Source organism: Cotesia typhae, unplaced genomic scaffold (assembly GCF_013202065.1).
Source record: "Cotesia typhae breed Kobodo isofemale line unplaced genomic scaffold, CoteBio_Ctyphae scaffold_58, whole genome shotgun sequence".
Lineage (NCBI taxonomy): Eukaryota > Metazoa > Arthropoda > Insecta > Hymenoptera > Braconidae > Cotesia > Cotesia typhae.
In genome coordinates this window covers 1,553,799-1,576,572 of record NW_027423778.1, presented here as the reverse complement: position 1 = coordinate 1,576,572, position 22,774 = coordinate 1,553,799, and the positions used below count along the sequence as shown (strand labels likewise).

Here is a 22,774-nt window from a genome sequence, read left to right as displayed (position 1 = left end):
GGAAATTCGACTAATTAAGTCTGCTAGATAATCGTTATATGATTCGATTTTACTGAAGTCCGGAAATTGAGTTGGACTTCGGGCTTTTCTTCCATACAAAATTTCGTAGGGTGTGAATTTCGTAGCCGTGTGTACGGTGGTATTATAATTTAGCATTGCCTTTGGGATGTATCGATCCCAGTTACTGAATTTATCTACGTAAGCCCGGAGGTAGTCGACTAAAGGCTGGTGAGATCGCTCCAAGGCTCCATTCGATTGAGGATAGTAGGATGAAGTTGTTATTCTTTGAATTTTCAGCGCTTTGGCTAGTTGTTGGATTAATTTGCTCGTGAATGAGGTGGCCTTATCTAATAGAATTACGCGAGGGCACCCATAAAGGGCAATATAGTGATTTAATAGGGCATCTGCGACAGTTACTGCTCTGATATCGGGGAGAGGAACTGCTGCGGCTGCTTTAGAAAAATTGTCTTGGATCGTTAAGATGTGTGAGTTACCGTCAGGGGTCATAGGTAGGGGCCCTACCGTATCTATACTAATTTTTTCGAAAGGTTCAAAGGGTGTATCTGTGATGGACATAGGTTGTTTGGTCTTTATTCGCGTGAGTTTATTTTTCTGACAGATTTCGCAAGCTCGAATGTAATTATAGATATTGTTTTTCATTCCTGGCCAGTAATATCTTTCGCGAATACGCCAATAAGTTTTTACTACACCTTTGTGGCCCCCTATTAGACTGTTATGATTTTCTTCTATTATTTTTGTTCGTAGGGATTCGTCTGGTACCTTGACATTCCCTTCGCACAAAGTAATTGTTAGTGGGCAGTCTCTTAATTCTTGTGATAAATAACCTTGGATGTTAAGGTCATCGAACTCATCTCCTTGTTTTGCACAGCGGAGTCAGTGAATGTCGTGTTTGTGCATCGACTGTCGAAGGTTTCTCAATCATTCGATCAGGTCGATTGGGTCTAGTTTTTCGAAATGTTTTGTCTTAATAAATACAGTGAAGATTTTACAACGACCTAATTTGGTGACAAATACATCCCCTTTTGTAGGTTTTGAGGCCTGAAGGTCGTCAGCGTTTATGAATTTTAAGTCACGGAGGAGCTTCGCTACGGGTTTTGTTATTTCGCAGTCGGCTGCTAGCAAATGTAATAAATGGTCTCGGGCATAGGTAAGCCCATCTCGGCTGGTTGTAAATTTTATTTTTATATCGGGACCTTTTTCAGGTATACTTTCGCCTGAACTAGAGGGTGAAGATATTTTTGGTCGATTACGTCGTTCGGCAAAGATATTTTCGGCTTCTTCGAAAGTTGGAGGGTCGTAAGCGATGAAGGGTGGTCCAAATCGGAGTTTCCCTACATCATCCCCCACTGTTTTATTCCCGCATGTTGTTAACTTTGTAACAGTTTTACCTGCTCAGGTTAGCCCCTAATCAATTTTAAAATTAACTAACAAAACTAACAACAACAAAAATTATCAGGGCGCCACCAGGATTATTAATCACGGTTCCTGGAACCGGTCCAGAGCTGAGAAAACTTATCTTAGGGTAGAGAGAGTGGAGGAAGGTGCTGTTGAATAATAAAATCTTAACTAACAATATATCGATATTTATTAACAATAAAATTTTAACAAACTTAACAAATTTAAGCGCTCACTCACACACTTATAATCTAACGAAGCGGAGAACAACTGCGAAATAAACGATATTTACAACGAACCTTCCAACAACGATACGATGACTAGACGGGCTTTTTTGAACGAACGGTCTCCCACACCTGCTTAAAACTAGATGGGCTTTTCTTAACAAACGGTCTCCCACACCTGACCTAAAACTAATGGGCTTTTTTGAACGAACGGTCTCCCACACCTGCTTAAAACTACTGGGCTTTTTCTAACGAACGGTCTCCCACACCTGACCTAAAACTAAGCTTAAAATTTAACGTCCACCGGACGAACAAAACTAACTCCACACTTTACAACTTAAAATTAAGTCCACAGGACTACCGCACTTAACGCTATTAACACTCTCTATCACGCATAACCCGTTCAATTCTTCACACACATAATCCACACTTCGCTTAATTAATTTATTTTTAATTTAAAAAATGATTTTAAATTAATTACAATTTATTTTTATTTTACTCAATCATTGGCTATCGGTGAAACGAAAATTCCTATATAATGACCAATTTCTTACTAAACTTTTTTTTTTTCGTGTTGACCTTGACTCAATATCACTGATTACTTGGACTTAATATCCACGCTGACAATTATCAAGTGTCATTTATTTTAATTTAATTACTTTACGGACTTAATCCCCAAAATTTACTTAATTTATAGTTGTTAAAATAATTTATAATACAATAATTTCAATAAAAATTCCTAATATAACCTTCTTAATAAATTTTTCGATCGGTATTGTTTTTCAATAATAAATTCTTACTATAACAGTCTTAATAATTTTCTACTCTATAATACTCTCAATTAATAATTTTCTTAATATAAAACATTCTTAGTAATTAATTCTTAATATAAAAGATTATCAACAATTTTCTGATTGTTTTATCAATTATAAAAATTCGACACAGGTCGAAATAGTCAAATTCATTTGCTAGAACATTCGCTAATCAAGTCTTGCTTGACCTTGGGTATTAGAATTTATACGAAACAAAACTGACGCTTGACGAAAATTTCACGAACAAAAAATTTTATCTATTTTTCTCAGGACAAAAGTTAATCAATTTTACTCAGTTAATTATTGAAAAATTAATTAAATACATTTTCTTAGATGTTAGTTAATTGATTGAAAACTTTTAGATATTAAAAATTTCCCCCGCAAGGTCGATCAAGTGATCCTCGGGTATAAACCCCCATGAAAATCACGAATCCAAAAACTAGCAAATGTTCCACGATTTATTTATTGAATAAAATTTTCGTCGATCAACGATCCAATTGATAAACAATTAGGAGAAGTAACTGGGCATTGGATAAACCGCGGTCCACTTCCTTTCCACAGAGCAATAATTGACACCTTGACGAACAAAACGATGGTCTAACTCACTCGTTGAGGATGAAGTCCTAGTTGTAGTTGGCTTCCTTCGTCTCGTCACTACTCTCGGGAACGGTCCTTTTCGATTTCCGTGGCACTCAGTCTGGCGGTCACACTACTTCTCCCTGTTCCACTGCACGGCTCACCTATTTTAACCCAAACTCACCCCCTCCTATTCTCCCTTTAGGCCCGAAGATCGAGACGCGCCAGTGCTATGTCGAATAATTATCGATATTCGGTGACTTATCGATTAAGGGTAATTTTACCCTGTTACAACTTATTTTGGGTTTTATCCGACTCGTGGGATTTTTCCGAGTTATTATTGTCTGGTAGATTGGTTGATTTAATCCTTTGTGGTAAATTATTTATTTGTTCTACCCGTTCTGGTTCGATAAGGGTGTTATTCGCGTTGGACGGTTCAAGTTCGATTATTTCCTGTATTCCCTTGCCGTGTTCATCTACGATTTGGCGGCTTGTGTGGTCATAATGGATACCCATGGCCGCTAGTTCATCAGGGATAAGGACTCTTCCGAAGATTGGGGTTCGGGGTTCCGGACCGTCTCTTAAATATCCAGCGAATCGGGATTTAATTAAGTTTTGTGGTGTTAGAGAGTTTTTATTTAATTGTTTTTCATTTTTATCGTGTACGTTGACGACGTTTCTTGTATTAGCAATTTCTGCTGAGGTTGCAGGTTCCGGCTCTACGATGACGGGGTGTTCCGTTTCGCTGGGATTTTCGCTTCTTCCCGTATCTTCTGGGCTGATGTTGCTGCTTGATTCTGCTTCGAGGTCATCGCTGTTGTCTCTAAGAAACTCGTCGACAATAGTTTCAGTTGCTGTGTCATCTACGGAATCTTCTTCGCTTCGCCAGAGTGGAGGCATTTTACTTAGCGATTGGCGGATATTTTTCGCAGTATCGGAGCTGGTTCTCTTCATTTTTGCTAATTCTTGGGGGGTATAGTTAAATATTGCTTCTTCTAGAAGCATTTTTTCTAGAGCTTTTTCTTTATAAGGATTTTCCGGTGGGGGTCGCCTTTTAATGATTTCATCGAACATTTTTATTAGGTCGAGGGTTTTTCGTCTTTGTCTTTGTGGGATGATGTTTTCTTTATTCTTTTCTAATTCTTCGTCCTTCTCCTCTTCATCGTCCCCCTCTTGTCCCGTATCTGGTTTGTTAATCGTGGAAGGTCCGGGAGTTGAGGCTGGCAGGAAAACATCATCGTCCCCTTCTTGTTCGTTTGCTGTTGATTTTGTCTTAGGATCTTCTGTAGTTAAATCAAGGTTGCTATCTTCGAAGTAATTTATTTTGGGCGGGATTCGCGTTTTTCCCATTTCCCTTTTTCTAAGACGAGAAGCGATTGTTTCTCTGACTTCGGGGGCGCTGCTGATTCTTGGTCTATTTTTTGATCCGAGAGGGCGACCAGGGCGATTGATCGATTGAATCGCTTTTTCATCTGAGAGTATTTTATGTGATTTTATTATCGTAGTATTATTCGTGATGGGCAGTGCTAAATAATCATTTTCGGTAATATTATTTGATTCGTTTTCTAAGGGCTCGGGACGACCTTCGGGGTTATATGAGAGTCCCTCCGTGTATTGTTCGGTGATTATGTGACGAACTATGACCGTAAATTTGTATTTACTTAAGTTAAACCGCCATTTAACTTGCCTTTCGGTGACCGTCGTGCTGTCCCTTAGCCAGGTAACACAAGGCCTACTGGTTATTAGAGTAAAGTGTTTTTGAAGATACGGTCGAAATTGTTGGATGGCGTAAACTACTGCAAGGCATTGCTTTTCAATGTCAGTGTATCGGGTTTCGGTGTCGTGGAAGACACGTGAGACACATGACACTATTTTCTCTGCGTCTCTGTCTAAGTCATCGTCCCCTTCTGTCGTCTGCTGACTGTGGATTCCGGATATTCCTGAGTCTGACGCGCTGACTGCTAGGATGAAGGGTTTATTGAAATTCGGGTATTTGAGGAATGAGTCTACGCAGAGGGCATTTTTGATATCGTCGAATGCCTTTTGCGCTTCTTTGTTCCATGTGAAGGGCTTAGTTTTTCAAGTAAGATCCGTTATAGGTTTAGCCAAAGGGTGTAGCTGGAAGAAGGCTTTGTTTCAAGGCTAAAAGGTGTTGGTTTAGAAGGGCAGAACAATATAACTAGGGTTTGGTCATCGTAAGAGATTTCAGCTTTTTCGGCTTCGAAAAAGTTGTTTCCTAAGATTCCCACTCCAGGGAATGGTAAATCTTCTAAACAAACTTGAAATTCTACGTCAATATTGAGGATTTTTAAGGTGGTTGTTCCTAACGTTTCGAAAGTGCTATCACTGAGTCCTCGGAATCTCCTAGCTTTTCCGGTGTCGATAGTTATTTCGGGTTTTAAAGCGGATGCATTGATGAGGCATACATCCCCCCCGGTATCGATGAGGAAGCGCTGATAATTGCGTAGGAGTGAGTTACACGACACGTATATTTTTGGCCCAGTTCCTAAGGCGAGGACTTTTTGCTCTGGGAACTTTCTTGGGTTAATTATAGGGATGGGTTATATTGGTTTATTTTTCATTACTAAGGTGTTCCAGTAAAATGAGATAGTTACGCGTTCTCGAATAAAGAATTCATTTCCGAGTATGGCCTTATAACCTCCGGGTGGTTCCGGTACGAGATGGAAAGTAATTTTTGTTCCGAATATTTTTAAGTTTATTGAACCTGTTATGGGCATTGAGCTAGTAGCGATGCCTCCTACTACTCCTGTATTTTCGATGTTACAGAGGACTTCGTCGCATAGTTCTTCGATGCAGAGTAAATTGAGGTCGGAGCCGGTGTCCAGGAGTGCGTTTACCCCTCCATTACGAAATGCTGGGCTTCGTATGTGGACCGTGGGGCTTTTTCCGGTCGTTAGACATTTTGGTTTGTCCTTCCCTGGGCTCGTAACTCTCCTGCCGTCATCAATGGCGGGTTCTGCTGAGCAAGTAGTGGTTTTACGTTGTTCGGGTTGGTTCGTTGTTCCAATCTCGGTTGAGTTATCGTTTCGTACGTTTCTGGACGGTGTTCTAGGTCTGGCCTCTGGGAGTTTTGGAGGATTGGCTGGGGGTATTGATTTTGAAAGCCCCGATATGGGCCCCTTCGATACTGATGATAGCTGTTGGGGTTCCTCGAAGGTGTAATCGGAGACGGGACGGGCATACTCGCCATTGCCGCCTGTTGACGAGCGCCCGTCCCGTTTAAAGGGTCGTAGGCGTCTCGTCGTTCTCCGTTAGGGCAAAAAGGACAATTACAGACTACCGAAGGGTCCTTTTTATGTCGTAATTTGCCTTCTTCGGAATCTTCGTCGTCTTCGAAGCGAACCGCTCTTTTAGTGGGACTATTTACTCCAGGATGATAACGATTTTGATTAAAATTTAGAAAAGTTCTAGGTTGATAGTAATTTTGATTTCTCGGTGTATATTGTGGGTTTCGTTCGGTTCCGAACGCGAAAGTGGAGCCTAAAATCTGCACCCTCTGATAATTCCCTCTGATAATTCGGACCATAGTAATTCTCTTCATAAGTGTCAGGGTATGGGTCTTCATAGTAGTCCGGCGGATGTACTAGTCTATGAGTGAATGTCTCTGGGACTTGTCTGTTTTCGTGGTATGATAAAGTGCGAGGCAATTCACGATAATTACCTCGGTCATCGTAGTCACGAGAAGATCTCGGCATCTATGGATAGTGTCTATTACCGTCTTGTCCCGTTCGTCTGTGAAATTCTACGGAGGGCAGTAGGGATTCGCCTGGTATGACTCCGTCGTCTCTCATTGCGCGTCTACGGTCTGGTCTTCTGTACGCGTCATTTTCGATGGCCTTGTACATGTCGTTTAATGTTTCGGCTCTTCTCATTTTACATAGGCATCGTAAAAAGTCTGGTAAGTATTCGTAGAAAGTAGTGGCCGCTGTCTTTTCGAAAGTTCGTTTTACTACAGCCCTATCATCTTCGGGAGCATTAAGTTCGATACGCCGGACCATTTCGCATAACCGAAAATAGAAATCTTCGATATTTTCAGATTCTTTTGGGGCCGCAGCAGCTAGATTTTTCTGCCACGTGGTGTATGGGTCGCCTCTTTTTAACTTTCGCCCTAGGATTAGTAAAATATCTTCAACGGAAGCTAGTTCTGCATGTTCTATTAATCTTTTGGCTCGTCCATATAATTTTTGTGCTACGTGGCGAGCGATAAAGCCCTGGTTATCAGCTGGAATGCTGGGTAACCAGTTTCTTACTATTCCGTCAAATAATTCGAATTCTTTTAACGCGGTGGGACCCTCTCCGTTAAAATACGGGAGCGCGTCATGTAATTCTTTAGCGAGTGTTTGGAATTGGGTATTGAGGTTTTCCTCGTTTATAGAGGTATCAACGCGGAAGGTTCTTCTTTCCATGGCTCTAAACGGGAAATCGTTAGAGCAAGGCACGAAAAACGTTCCGGCTTCGTCCTCGAATGGTTCCACGATTATTATTTGATTAAATCGTCTTAAATTTAGCTATTATGTGTAAGAGGGGTATTTTAAGAAGGGTTACAAGGGAGGTTTTGTTCAAGAAAAAAAAAAAGGAAAAGAAAAATTTTGATTTTATCTAATTTAAATCGCGATGTATTTTTATTCGGTCACTAGGTAAGTAGGTCAACAGCTGTAGAGTATAATAACACGAAAGAAAGATTAGTTATTGCGGTGTATGGTTACCGAGTGACGAGTACGGTAGTGTAAGTAAGGAAGTGTTGATAGTTGAATTTGTAGTAAACAATTTTACGTTGAAATGGGACGATTTAAATGCCTTTAATCAAGCCAAAAGAATTTTAACTGATTTAAATAAGTAATTCCCGTCTTCAACTGAATGTTCAATGAGAGATATTAAAAGTAGAAAGAATAAGGTTTAGATTTTCGGATGAACCTATTTGCAATGGGGATTTAGAGTTGGTCGTGTAGGTGGGTTTAGATGAGTTATAATAGGGTTTTGGGTTTGTCTAAATTTTAGTATTTTTTTCGTAAGTTTCCGGGGTAGCCTTAACGATTTCTAGGATTTTCGGACCGTTAGCCTGATTGACGACTACCTTATTCGCGGGTTCCGTATCTTCTTCCCAATATTTAGTTTCAATGAGAGGACGGTGGTATATTCTGCCGTTAACGAAATCGGAATGTATCTTTTTCAGATGGTATCGATAGCCCGACCGTCTACTCTTTCTATCGACCTTTTAGAATTTCAAAAAAATATCGGTTTCAACCCGAAATAGTAAGATTATTCGAAAATTTTGAATCGCGAAATTATGATTTGGTCGATCAATGATAAGGGATTATAGCTTTCTTATATTTAGTGTGAGTTAGTATTACAATTATACAAATATTAAATTTTATTTTATACCCTTGTGAGTGTGTGGTCAAGAGAAGGTGCTAAATTCACAGCACACTTCCCAAGAGTTTTGTGAGAGCTTCTTTCGTAAAAGAAAGTGCTAATTAAAGCACCTTTCTAGTACTAGGAAACTTCTGTCCCTTGCAACCTTGAGTTGACAGTGAATTCACGGTGAACCTACCGTTTGCGTGAATTCACCCTGAATTCACCGTTTATGTGCGGTGAATATACCGTCAATTTGTGCACTTTTTAAACCGTGAATTCACGGTGAATTCACGGTATTTTCACGATAAATTCACGATGCTTTCACGACAAATTCACGGTCTTTTCACGATAAGTTCACGGTCACCATGCAGCCGCAAAAACACCGTGAACTTGCTGTGAAAGTACCGTAAATTTATCGTGAAAGTACCGTGAATGTATCGTGAAAACTCTGTGAATTTATCGTGAAAGTACCATAAATTCTCTGTGAAAATACCATTAATTCACGGTAGTCTCAATGTCACGAAAATTAGTGATTTCTCGGTGCTTTTACCGTACATTCACAGTGTGGAGTTCATATGCAAAGAAAAGGGGGATTGGATGATTTTAAATTTATTTTATCCCACGCGAAATGACATTCAATTCACTCCGAAAAAGATTTTATTTAGATTATTATAATTAAAATGGTAGAATTTACTCTTCGGAGTAAATTTTTTTTACAAGATTAAATCGACATATACAATCAAATTACTAACTAAATGAGCTGTGTTATGGCATGAGATGGTGTCTCGATGAGTATGTGTGTGTGTGTGTGTGTATTGTTTTTCATTTTATTTTATTTTTATGCGCGTGTACACACATATTCGCACATATATTATTTTATATTATAATATTATAATATCAAAAATTTTGTAAGAGATAAATTATAGGGAAATTAAATTCTCTACAAATAATGTCCTATAAAATTTTCCCATACTGTTAAAGGTTGCGTCGAAAAATAAAAAAAATATATAAATTCCAAATCAATCGTATGTTTACGTTTAATAACTTTTAAAAGAGTAAATAAATTAAAAAACGAATTTCTTTGTTAAAGAAACAAAAAAAAATTGGATAAGAATTGACACATAATGAAAAGAATATAAAAGTTTTTTTTTCGAAAATTTCATGTGAAGACAAAACAAATAACTCAATAAGTTGAGATTACAGTAATTTGATCAGTATTTAAGAATAATTAAAACTTAAAGTATCAATGTTGTTTAACTTTACACTAAGAAAATTAAAAACGTCTAAAATAATCAGATTTTTCAATATATGTTGACAATTTATCATTAATTAAAAAATTATTTCAAAGAAAATCAAATACACTATTTACAGCCTTCATTAAACAGTATAATTCTAGTGATCATCATAAATTATTAAACTTTAAACATTTTTACATTATGTGTTAGTAGTTGTAGAAATTTTAATTTTTGAACGAATATAATTTTTATGAGTTTTATCTTCTTATAACAGTTAATCGGTTTCCCAGCAATTTGCTTGTTTTATGACATATTTTTTATTTGATCTGGAAATTAGTACTGCTGGTTTTATCATTTCGGTTTCTTGAATAAAAGCTATATTGTTGGACGCGTTAACTTCGACAATATGTTGAGTATTAAATGCGCAATCAATTTGCCGCATTTGTTGAACTAAAACTCCATCAATTGTATCGTTGTTGTGATTGAATGTTATTATTTCAATTATAATATCAAACGTTCCACTTCCATCAAAAATCGTGGAATTACAAAATTTATAATTGTTGTCGTTGCTACGTTCATATTTCATTCCATTTAATTCTATTTTATTAAAACATTTTATATTTACAGGTTCAAACCCCGCATTCAATAACGCGACTCGTTCATTTTCATTTGGTAAGCGTGTTACAAATTTTCCTAGGCCTACAACACGATTTTTTTTTTCAATATTGTTGTCGAGGGATATTTTTATTTCCTTAGCTATAAATTTTTTGGTTTCTGCAGATATCGTTTCATCATATAAGGCAGTTATTATGAACTTCTGCATAAGAAAACGTGTGGCAATTTGAATCGTTCTTTCATGTGGACTAGTGACAAATTCCAAGATTCTCTTATTCCATGCTTCGAATATGAAGGCTTCGTGAGCCCATATTGGACCCCAGTTTCTAACAACTTGTACCAAAGTATGTACAAAGTATGCGAGTATGACTTATAATATTCACTCATTGACTCATTTGGTACAAGTCATACTCGCAATACCAAAAAATTTTTGAAATAATGTTACGTATTTTCTTAATAGAACTTCAGAACGATCCAAATTCGACATCGATATAGAATCACTATTCAAATGATGAACTGATTCAGATAACAACGCTAAGTGTTCGACATATTTCTTTGGTAAAACTCCTACTAAGCAAACAGGAGCATAGTCTAACCAGTTTCGCCATTCGGTTGCTTTCCATTTTACATACGTCGATATCGATCTTGGTTTTCGCGATCGGCAAGATGGAGGCTTAATTGCCAATAAATATTTATCGATCAACTTTCTTTGTTGAGGACTTCCAACATAATAAGGAGTTGCAGTTTGTGTCAACAGCAGTTTAGTGTGTTGTCGAACTACACCAAGAAATATAGCATGCATAGCTTCAACTACAACATCTTTAGGTATATCAAATGATGGAAAACCTACTGGCGCTGATATATTTTTAACTCCGTGAATAATTCGACCAGTATCAAACACATGAGTCATATCCTGACGTAACTCAGCATCCGTCCGTATTCTTTTGTAGCTCTGAGATAGTGGATATACACGCTTACCACGGCCTATGCTTCTCCCAGTTGCATAGCAATACAAGAATCCGAATTTACCATTAAATTGTTTCATGCAAGTTACTGCAGCCCGTGCTGGAGTATCTAAGCTACATGTTGTTACAATCAATCTTGACGTCACTTCAGATGTATTAGAAGGATTCCACTTAATACCTGTCGTGAAAAGATTCTGCATCTCAACAGTAAATGGTCTTAAATAATAATTCATAATTGGATGTTTGTCGTCGACAAATATTGCCACTAAGAGCATATGTTTTTTTTGCATATGCGGAAGTAGTTCGTTGATTTCGGCATAAATCGGCCATGCACTTGAATTGGACGATTTACTTACTTGACATCCATCGGTATTAATTGTTAACGAAAAATTGTACCATGGTTCTAAAAATTTACCAGATGCGCTGAGAGATTTATATTCTAAACCATCATAAATATCTTCATAGGCGTTAAGATCTTTTTTTACTCGATGAAATCTATACTTTAATGAATTACTAATATTTGGTAATGTTAGTAGTTCTTGAATCTGTGTGGTCAGATTTATGTATATAAAGGATTTTAGATCAGATTCTACCTCATCATCTGGGCCACATTTAGTGCATTGGCATTGTCTTTGTAATTTTTTAGTATCAATATTTTTGAGACCTAAATAGTCATGACATTCTTTGCAATAATAATGATATGTCAAGATGTCATTATTACGACTAAGACACTTCCAAAGCCCATCTTTAGTAGTTGGTATTGGATTGTTATGATACATTGATTTTAGCCATTTTAAATTATCGATCGTAGCCTCATAAGTTAATTTATGTCGTGCTGACATAGCAATTGAAGCAAGTAAATGATCTTGAACAGTCTTATTATGCTTCGGAATTAAAAAAACATCAGCATTTGGTATATTCGTTAAGTTGAAAAATGTGTTATCACTTTCAGTAATACGCTCATCATTATTATCTTCGTTATTATCGTTATTACTGTCATCATCACTGGCTTCTTCACTGCTAACATCAGTATTGTTGACTCCATTATCGTCAACGAAATCATCATAATTCTCGACCTCTTCTTCACTATCATCATCGTGATCATTATCATCATTGTCGTTATCGTAGTACATATCATGATCATAATCATTATTAATACCGTCTTCATGGTTCACATCAACATACTCATTATCACTATTTTGTTCTTCAGCACTATCATCCATTCCGATTGTAGTGGGGACATCAGCTATTTCATGATTATGATCATCAATCATAATATCGCTTGCATCGTTTGAATGATTTATATCAGTATCCGTATTGCTTCCTTGATCACGATTCTGGAATCAGTTAACAAAACTATAAATATTCTTATCTAATGATTAATTTTAAAAATAGTAATTACTGAATTGCAGTAATTATTGTAAAAGGGTTAACTGCATGGAAAGAGTTCTACGCTCCATTTTATTAAAAATGTAATACTGAATCTTTGACAAGTTTTTGATCGACTTAAGAAATTGCAGATTAAAAAAAAATTTTCCATGAATGCAAATAGGCTGAACGTTTTTAAAATTTTACTATTTGAGACACGTTATTGTATTAAATAATTTTGTTTTTTAAATGCGTAATATAATCATACGTCTTTTGTTCAGCCACATCAATTTTTTACCAATAGAATTACTCATCTTATATTTTGCAACGATAGTTATTCATAGGAGTGTATATTTTTGATAAAGAATCTATTTTTTTTCATAAGATGGCAGTTGAGCTGTACTACTTCATGGCAGTTTATTTTAAATGAGAAACAAAACTGATTACTAGCTGAAAGGTGTGAAAATATGCTTTGCAGAAGAAGGTTTTGAATATTTACCTGTACTGCTAGGAGTATTTTTTACAATGGAAAAACATATCATAATAATTAATAAATTAATTTATTAGAAACCGTTTTATAGCATTAAAGAAATAATTCTTACCATTTAAAAAGGTTGCGTCGTAATTAATTAATCTAATTCTCCTTTTTCTAGGTATTTAATCATCATTTAAAATAGCAATAAATATTTTATTTATAATAAAAAATTGTCTAATAAATAAATTTGTAAATTATTAAAAAATATCTTTCAATTGTAAGAAATACTTCTATTACTGAAAAAAGAATCTTTGATAATTTCTATTGTCTATTTTGTTCACAAAACAGCTTCATTTGTTAGCAACGGTATGCCATACAGAGAAGTCCACAGCAAACTATAATGTTAAATTGAACGATTTACAAATACATTTTCCTCTAAATTTACAATAAAATCGTATTGTTGACAATAACTCAGAAACCTCAATAGATTTATTGAAAACGTACAAAAAATTATTTTTGTAAAGCGTTTTATTTTGAAAAACAATAAAATATAGATTTATCGGTAGAACGAATCACTGCTCACATGCAGAACAAATTTTTGCCTCCCAAATTTATCAGCCTATTTTCACTTGAAAAAAACTTCAGAAAAACTAAAAATTACAATAATTTCAAATTACCTGCGATGCAAAATAGCTTTGTGGAATAGACAGATCTTCGTCAGATGGGAATGCAGATATAAATGTTCTTATCCTCTTTTCCATTCGCTTATAACATGACGTACGCTCATCACTATAATGTCTCTCCATTCTAAATCTCCTGTAAAATAGAAACAAAATTATTACCTCATAATAAACGTGAGTTTTTAAGTTTTTCGAATACATATTTTAGGTATGATACTGAAGTTAATAGTCATCTGACATTTTAAAAAATTTTTTTTACAAGTTACTTTTAAAAAAAAATTTTTTTTCAAAATTTTACACTTATAATATTTTTTAATTTCTACATGCGGAATTGTTTACTAAATTTTTCTCACAACAATTAAATTTTTATAAAAATTAAAAAAATAGACAAATTTCTTCCAACTTCATTATCATATTTTAGGTTACTTACAATTTATGTAGGTTATTATTCAAAAGTCTATTACTCCTTTTATTATCCTATAATCAGCCTGCGTAAGATTCAATTAGAGCAACAGAAAGAAAAATAACTTTTAATGTTTTCCTAGATCGAAATTTTCGATAAATCTCGCAGCCACTATTAATTCTTAATAAATTGTACAAGTAATGAATAGAACTTGAAAGAATTTTTCATAAGCTTCAATTTCGATAAATTAATGCGTTATTTCAATATATCCTTTTTTCTTAAGAACTGTTGATATTCAAATGCGTCTTACTACTACGGCTACAACAACTAACAGATATCGAAGGCAGCAGGGAAGGACACGTAAAATACTTGTCGTATTATACATAATTCTATACTTACTTACATGTAAATTACTCGGTGAATTACTAGTTGAATTCTTTACGTCTATTTTGACGCCACCTGTTAACTTCTGATGAATATTATCATGAATGTACAGTTCATTTGTACCCCCTCTTTAGCGTCATTTACATGAGTGCTAGGCGCACTCGGCGCTATAGAGGGGGTAAAAAAACCGCGCGATCTGGCCAGTTGTACGAGACTTAATGCCAGGATCGATACATGTCAATATCTGAATATCTGAGAACCGCATTCACTGTATTCGTTTTGATGTCACTAATAGATTTTTTTGAGTGTATTACTCTGGGCGCAACTATATAGTGTACAATTTTTAAAACACCAAACCACCATTAGACGCTGCAGGTAGCATGTAAAACATCTGAGTGATTAACTATTGAGAACAATATAACCTTGTAAGTTATTCAATTACGATAAATTTATTATATTGGTTTTTTTTTTTATGTGTGGACATTTAATGTTCTTAGGTACTAATATTAATTCAGACTTACTTATTTCCTAAAGACAGTGTTTTTTTATATTGTTATTTCAGTTATTTCAAGCTTTTTTAAGAAAAAAAAAAAACATGGATAAGTTTTGCTGGTTAGATCGGGAAATAAAGGATGGATAGTTGAGACAAAATTTGTTTTTAAAAGGGGTGATGATGGAGATTGGCAACCTATTAATTTAGACGAAGGTGAAGATATCTTATGTTACGTGAGAAAGGATGAAACACGACTAAATGATGTTATAGTCGTTGGCTCTGATGGTAACTTTTTTTCATTTATTTTTATTAAATTAGAAGAAATTTATGAAAATTCCGATAAATGTTGATGAATTGAATCATAAGGAATTTTAGAAGAATTTTAGATTTTAAAGCTACTTTAATAAAAATCACAAAAATGTTTTATTTTCCAGTAAAAAAAATGACATTTAACTTTTTCATTAAAATATATTTATTTTAAGGATTGAAAAATATATGGCTTAAAATATTTAATCATTGCATGTGTGCAGAATTTTATTTAGACGCAATCAAGTATACAAATTAATTTTAATTAGCCGTATGATATTATATATTTGCATTTATATATTCTAACATACTTCAATTATTAATTTTAGACTGTCTAAAAACGTTGAGGAACAGACACGATGATGGTACCATGCGAATAAGGACCTTGAAAATTTCCGCGTATAGCCCCGAGATTGCTGGTCAAACTCTGGAAGAAACAGAATCACAGCAGCAGGTACGTCAACATTTTGTGGCAGTTCGATTATTTTTTTTAAGATAAAAATACCGGGGAAAGTCAAATAATGCCTTTTACTTACGAAATAAAAACTAATATTAATGAGAAAAACAATACGAAACATGCAAATGTATCAATCTAAAAGCTTATATTTTGTCTAACATTCTTTATTGAAAAGTTAGGACAGTACATAGCTTGAGTTCAATTTTTCCTATCAATTATTAACTTTGTAGATTAACAGATAAATGTGATTTTTAACTGTGTAATGATAATAATTTTACAACAATTAAATTTTTATTTAAAATCATCAATCACTAGTCCATTCGAGTTCATATACTCTATATTCTGTTCTTCAATATATATGGATTTGTATATAAGAAATTGATATTTTTAATGTTAATATATTATTCCTGTATGTTAGGTAACGCTTCATTATGCTATTTTTTTTAAGAAATCATCGCAAAATAAGAGATCCGGTACTACTGATAATTCAGGAGAGTATTTTCGGGATATGTTACCGCCGAGAACACGTTTACCTAGTACTCCTAATGACGTAAGTACAAGTAATTACAAATATATGAACTGACGAATCTTGATTATATATATATATATATATATTAGGGTGATTCAAAAAAAAAGAATATTTTTTTTTTCGTTTGGTACTCTGAAAAATAGGTTCCTAGACACCTCTAAGAAAGCCTCTCCAAGCATGAGTTCTTAATTGTAACGGGAAGGTCCTCCTTCTTACAGTTTTCTATTTTTTCTTATTATCAGATAGAAAAATTTATATCTCGCTTCCAACTACTTGAAAAAATATCTTGTTCCTTAGATTTTGTAGGAAATTGAATGCTCTACAAAAAAGGTCTCTTACGATTTTTTCGTAAACCCAACCGTTTAAAAGATATTAACGGTTAAAGTTTGATTATTTTTGGGAAAATTTTTTATTTCTTATGAATTTTATAACTCAATGAAAAAAATCATTATGAATGATGAAACTCATAGTTTTGTAGAAAATTTACTGCTCTATAAAAATGGTCTCTTATGATTTTTCGATCAAGTTGAGCGTTTACGAGATATTCATCGTCAAACATCAATGCATATCAATTTTTCTAGTTTTTGATCAATAATTCGAAAAATTTCAATTTATTCTGTGAGTTTCAAGGAAATTTAGACAAATTTGAGTTTTTATTATAAAAGCAACTCCTATAGATGTTTTCTGTTCAAAAATTCATTTGAAAGTTTTTATTCTAATAATATTTTTTTAAATTTTATCTTTAATAATTTAAAATCTTAATCGCGTTGTCATTTATTATTATGAAATTTGTTCAGTGCGTATTTTTAAATTGTTTTTCACAAAATATACATAAAATTTTCGTTCGAGGGGATTTTTGTTTTGAATTCCATTTCTTCTTCTGTTTGTCTTCTGAAACTAACGCCATCTATGTTTTTTACTCTCAACTATCTTCAGTATCTACTCATTTAATACCGTATTTTCAGTGTTCCTAAAACTGATCATCTTGAATACGTAATAAAATAATTCATTTTAAATAAGTCTTATAATCATCACATAAATTTATTTATCATCAATTAACCTACAATGAATAAGGAAATACGTTTTATCGGAATACCTCTACAAAGAATTTCGGAACGTAAGTTACCAAAAGTGAAAGAGGTTATGCGTGTGTTTTTCTACCAACTTAAAATTTTAAAGTATTCAATCAAACAAAGTGCTAAAAATTTAGTTGACCAAGTTATTGAACTGTGGAGAAAAAATCAGATTCCAACTAGTGGAGCTCCTAATGCAGTCATAAAATTTCTTCGCTATCACAGTCAATGGTTAAAATTACAAAAAAATTTCGATAAAAAGAATTCAGCGCAAAACCAAAAGGAAATGAAATTTCAGACTGATCTTGAACAATTATTCGACATTGTGAGCGAAAAATCCTTAAAAGTGCTTGATGATAATATTAGAAAGTTGTATTTGGATCAAAAATTCGGTACCCATAAAGAGATTCTTTCTAATAATGTACCTGTATCAAACTTAACCACAACTATGATGGGAATAGATGAGAGTAGTAAGTATCTGAGATATTTAATTATTATAAAGTCAGGTAGTAGTGTAACTTTTCATAGATGACTAGATGACATTTGACTAGACAATTTTTGGAGTCCTTTCTTAATTATTTGTCATCAAAATGAATAAATTCTATACATTTTCTTCGTTTAATTTATAAAACAGATCTTATTCCAGACTTAGATCAACCGTCTACCAGTCATGCGATTGTTCCAAGTGAAAAATCAGAGTCGTTCTCTACGTATACATTAAGTGGAGTTACAAATTTTGGATCTGATTCAGAGTATGAACCTCCAATTCCGACAAAACGAGCAAAACTTGATGTCTTAACTCCTGAAGTCATTTTGGACTCGACCGAGCTAATGTCAGCAGTAGAAATGCGATGTTTATTATTGCTCCGGTTTTACTAGCAGTAGGTATTAAAATTGAAGATACAACGCTCAGTTATAGTTCAATTCAACGAGCTCGTATCCTTCAAAGAGAAGACATTGCTAAAGGACTTAATGACAACTTTAAGACACACGATAAATACGTTGTGCATTGGGACGGAAAAATGCTGAATGACCTTGTTGGATCAAAATCTGTGGAACGGCTACCAGTTATTTTAACTGCATTTGGTACCGAACAATTACTTGGGGTTCCAAAAATGAATTCTGGGACGGCAGGCAATCAAACATCAGCCATTTTATCGACATTGAGTGAATGGGGTATTACTAATTATGTTAAGGCGATGTGTTTTGACACGACGGCAGTTAATACAGGTAACTTATCAATGATAATTTAATCTAAAAATATTTAATTATTAACGTTCTAGTTTAATTTTTATTGCTTACTGAATTTCACTTTTGAAATTATTGAGAATTATTTACTCATTTGGATTTTAAATATAATCTACAATTTGTTGAAAATATTAAATTTAACGATAGTTATCTATTTTCTTTATACAGGAATTCATAACGGTACATGTAAGGCAATTGAAAAGACTTTGGGAAGAGAGTTAATCTGGTTACCATGTCGTCACCACATTTTTGAGATCATATTGAGAAGTGCATTTGAAGTATATTGGCCTGTGTCATCTGGGCCAAACGTACCAATGTTCGGAAGATTTAAAAAATCATGGGATGAAATAAATAAAACTAATTATAAATCTGGAATTGAAGATACTGTTGTTGCTGATATCATTTTGGATAAAAAAATGAAATATCTAGTTTAATTGCACAATCCTTACAGGTATGATTTAACTGCGATTTTAAGAAAAAAATTTTCTTGTTTCTGACAAATTTTTAATTGTTTTTGATAGTTACTACAACCCCGAGATGACTATAAAGAATTGTTGGAATTGTCGTTGATTTTCCTTGGAGAAATGCCTCAAGAAGAAATTTTTTCAAACGTCCTGGTGCAATTCATCATGCTAGGTGGATGGCGAAGGCAATTTACAGTTTAAAAATGTTTCTATTCAGAAATGAATTTAAACTTTCTAATAAAGAATTGGACGGTCTTCGGCAAATTTGTATATTTATAGTTACACTGTATTTAAAAGCTTGGTTTTCATCAACTTCTGCAACAACTGCTGCTAATCATGACTTGCAGTTTTTGAAAAATTTATTCGAGTACAAAAATATCAATTCATTGATTTCTTCAGCAACTTGTGAAAAAATGATTTTGCATTTATGGTATTTAAGTGATGAACTTGCCATTTTATCATTATTTGACGATACCGTTTCATTGGAAGTAAAAAAATATTGTTGGAGCTGTTAATACTCGTAACGGTACAGATTCTAAAGCTAAAAATTTATAATTGATAAAAACGATTTGAATTCATTAACGCAAAAAGTCTGAGTGACTTTGTTTCTAAAAAGTCTTTAAATCTCTTTAAAATCTTTGATTTACCATATGACTTCCTTGATAAAGATATTGAATCGTGGCCTACTAATGACAGTTACATTGAAAATAAAGAATACTTTAACCAATTGAAAGTTGTTAATGATTCAGCAGAACGAGCTGTTGCATTAGTTAGTGAGTATAATCAATGCTTGACAAAAATGAAGAGCAATTCCAATACTTATTGCAAATTATCAAAGAACATCGAAAAAACTACCCAAACTGCAATAGAGGAAATTATTTACAGTAAAATGTTGAAAATATTGAAAATTATATGGCAGTTGATAATTAAATAAATAAATTCTTCGATAAAAAAGTGAAACACATGTGAAACACACTAAATTGAATTATATATTTAAAAAAATGCACTAATTTTTTGTTTTAATGTAATCAAACATGTCCAAGACTAAAAAAACTAATTAAAAAAATAGTTCATAACATATTTCTATTCATAGAAACTCAAATTTGTCTAAATTTCCTTGAAACTCACAGAATAAATTGAAATTTTTCGAATTATTGATCAAAAACTAGAAAAATTGATATGCATTGATGTTTGACGATGAATATCTCGTAAACGCTCAACTTGATCGAAAAATCATAAGAGACCATTTTTATAGAGCAGTAAATTTCCTACAAAACTATGAGTTTCATCATTCATAATGATTTTTTTCATTGAGTTATAAAATTCATAAGAAATAAAAAATTTTCCCAAAAATAATCAAACTTTAACCGTTAATATCTTTTAAACGGTTGGGTTTACGAAAAAATCGTAAGAGACCTTTTTGTAGAGCATTCAATTTCCTACAAAATCTGAGGAACAAGATATTTTTTCAAGTAGTTGGAAGCGAGATATAAATTTTTCTATCTGATAATAAGAAAAAATAGAAAACTGTAAGAAGGAGGACCTTCCCGTTACAATTAAGAACTCATGCTTGGAGAGGCTTTCTTAGGGGTGTCTAGGAACCTATTTTTCAGAGTACCAAACGAAAAAAAAAATATTCTTTTTTTTTGAATCACCCTAATATATATATATATATATATATATATATATATATATATATATATATATATATATATATATATATATATATATATATATATATATATATATATATATATGATAGAGAGAGAGAGAGAGAGAGTAATCATTTATATATTGAGGGTATTTTTTGTGTTAATAGCCAATGGATGAAACGGATTCACCACGGCATGAAGATGAATTACATGATAGTGGTTTATCGGAACATCGTGATTCACAAAATTCACCTGCAAGCGGTTCGCACTCACCTCCAATACGAAATAATAGTCAAGAAACATTGCCTCCAAACCCAACTACTAGAACTCAAAATTCATCTTCTGCTTTTGTCCGTACTCGCGGACGAGTTATAAGCCGGCCACGTAATCGTTTTCGAGGTAATCCAAGGGGAGCAGGAAGGTTGATGAGCCTCGAAACTAAAGTAAATAATATATCAAATCAACCCAACAAGTATATAAGAAATAATGAAAATAAACGAAAATCATGCACCAATAAGTACCCTAAGATACCTATGACAACAGTAATAGAGGGCGACCAGGAGGTAATTATAAGATATAAATAGTAAATTACGATAAAAACTGAATTCAAATAAAAAGGTTTTTTTTTTTGGAAACGACCATTACTTTTTTTTTTTAAGAAAATTAAGTAATGCTTTCGGCTTAAGTGAATAATATTAACTCCCCGGAAAAAATACAATAAAAATAACTTGCAGTGATATTGTGTTCTCGTCATGACAAAAGTCTAGTTATTTAAAAAATTTTTCAACCTCGAATACGCGGCTTAATTGTGATACAATTTACAGAAATATTTTAATTTAAAAAGGATGTTTCCTGCAATAGAAGAAAAAAGATTATTGTGTAACATATTTTTAATTTTGTTATAGATTCATTTCGCTATATCTACATTGAATAATTAAAAATTATTTCAACATGTTATTTTATCTTAATTATGCAAAATGTATTTTGATCTAATTTTTTTTTTTTTTTAGTTCGCAATAATCGGTGAAGTAAAAATTAAAACAGACGTTGTAGCTGAAATGTTATTAAAAAACCATATGAGGACACGTGCAGACACTTTAATGCACGCCTTGTGGCCACCTTCACTAATGAAACGAATGTATTTCAAATTACCAAATAATGACGAAAACGCTATCCTCATTACATCAGAGGATCTGCGGAAAGTTAGAGGTTTTTATAACTTTACTAATTACATACTAACTTGTACGAATTATATTTTTTTTGGTCCTAGGTTAAAGCTTCCTCGATTGTAAAAATGTTTTGAACCTATGCAGAGTATCATTTTGACATAATATTTTCATTTTATTCAACATGCGTTCTAATGTTAATTTTTTTTTTACCATTCTAGATACTTGTTTAACTTTACAAAGCAAAAAGGAAATTGAATACATCCAAGGTGGAACTGATGATATTACTATCCATTTACGGCATTGGACGAGTGTTCTTATAAGACAATGTCGATATGGACAGAAGAAAAAAGAAAGACAGCATCAACGATAATTTATTATTTATTAATTAAACATTTAAGTGCAGTTGTTATAAAGCTAGCTAGTCTGCAGTCATATCCTAACTTTATCATGCAGTATTTATTTAAAAATATTTTTTTATATCAGACTATTTAATAAACATTTTTTATCTTCGGATAAAAAATAATACAAAACTAAGATAAGAATCAGTTGTTATTGCATTTCACACGGTTCCGTGCTACTGCTCAGTTGTCCCACCGGAGGTTAATTCCTGAAGTAGATGCACATCTCTTTTATCGGGGAGCCTCCTAGTAACTCCTTGCATGTATACTCCAAATCGAAGTCAAACATATTCCCTCTGTTAGCTCTTGTATTTTTTGGACTACATTATCGCACATGAGGTTTCTGGCTTCCCTACAGGTCATCAGATGCGCTATCGTTTGCTACTCTCCCTTGCACAGTTTACATGATCAGTCCTTGACGTAGTCTCTTTTAAGATGCCTACAAACATTTTCACA

General features: G+C 33.6%; 2 protein-coding genes across 2 annotated transcripts; both read left to right on the top strand.

The window, feature by feature from the left end:
• Positions 1-15,153: 15,153 nt before the first annotated feature.
• On the top strand, positions 15,154-22,359 carry LOC141537148 (uncharacterized). The gene is made up of 6 exons (XM_074257988.1): positions 15,154-15,307; positions 15,658-15,782; positions 16,234-16,335; positions 20,919-21,314; positions 21,762-21,960; positions 22,139-22,359. The coding sequence occupies exons 2-6, from the start codon at positions 15,699-15,701 to the stop codon at positions 22,288-22,290; spliced, it is 933 nt and encodes a 310-aa protein (XP_074114089.1). The 5' UTR covers positions 15,154-15,307; positions 15,658-15,698; the 3' UTR covers positions 22,291-22,359.
• LOC141537076 (uncharacterized) lies at positions 16,760-19,069 on the top strand. The gene is made up of 2 exons (XM_074257907.1): positions 16,760-18,617; positions 18,804-19,069. The coding sequence occupies exons 1-2, from the start codon at positions 18,239-18,241 to the stop codon at positions 19,067-19,069; spliced, it is 645 nt and encodes a 214-aa protein (XP_074114008.1). The 5' UTR covers positions 16,760-18,238.
• Positions 22,360-22,774: the final 415 nt, after the last annotated feature.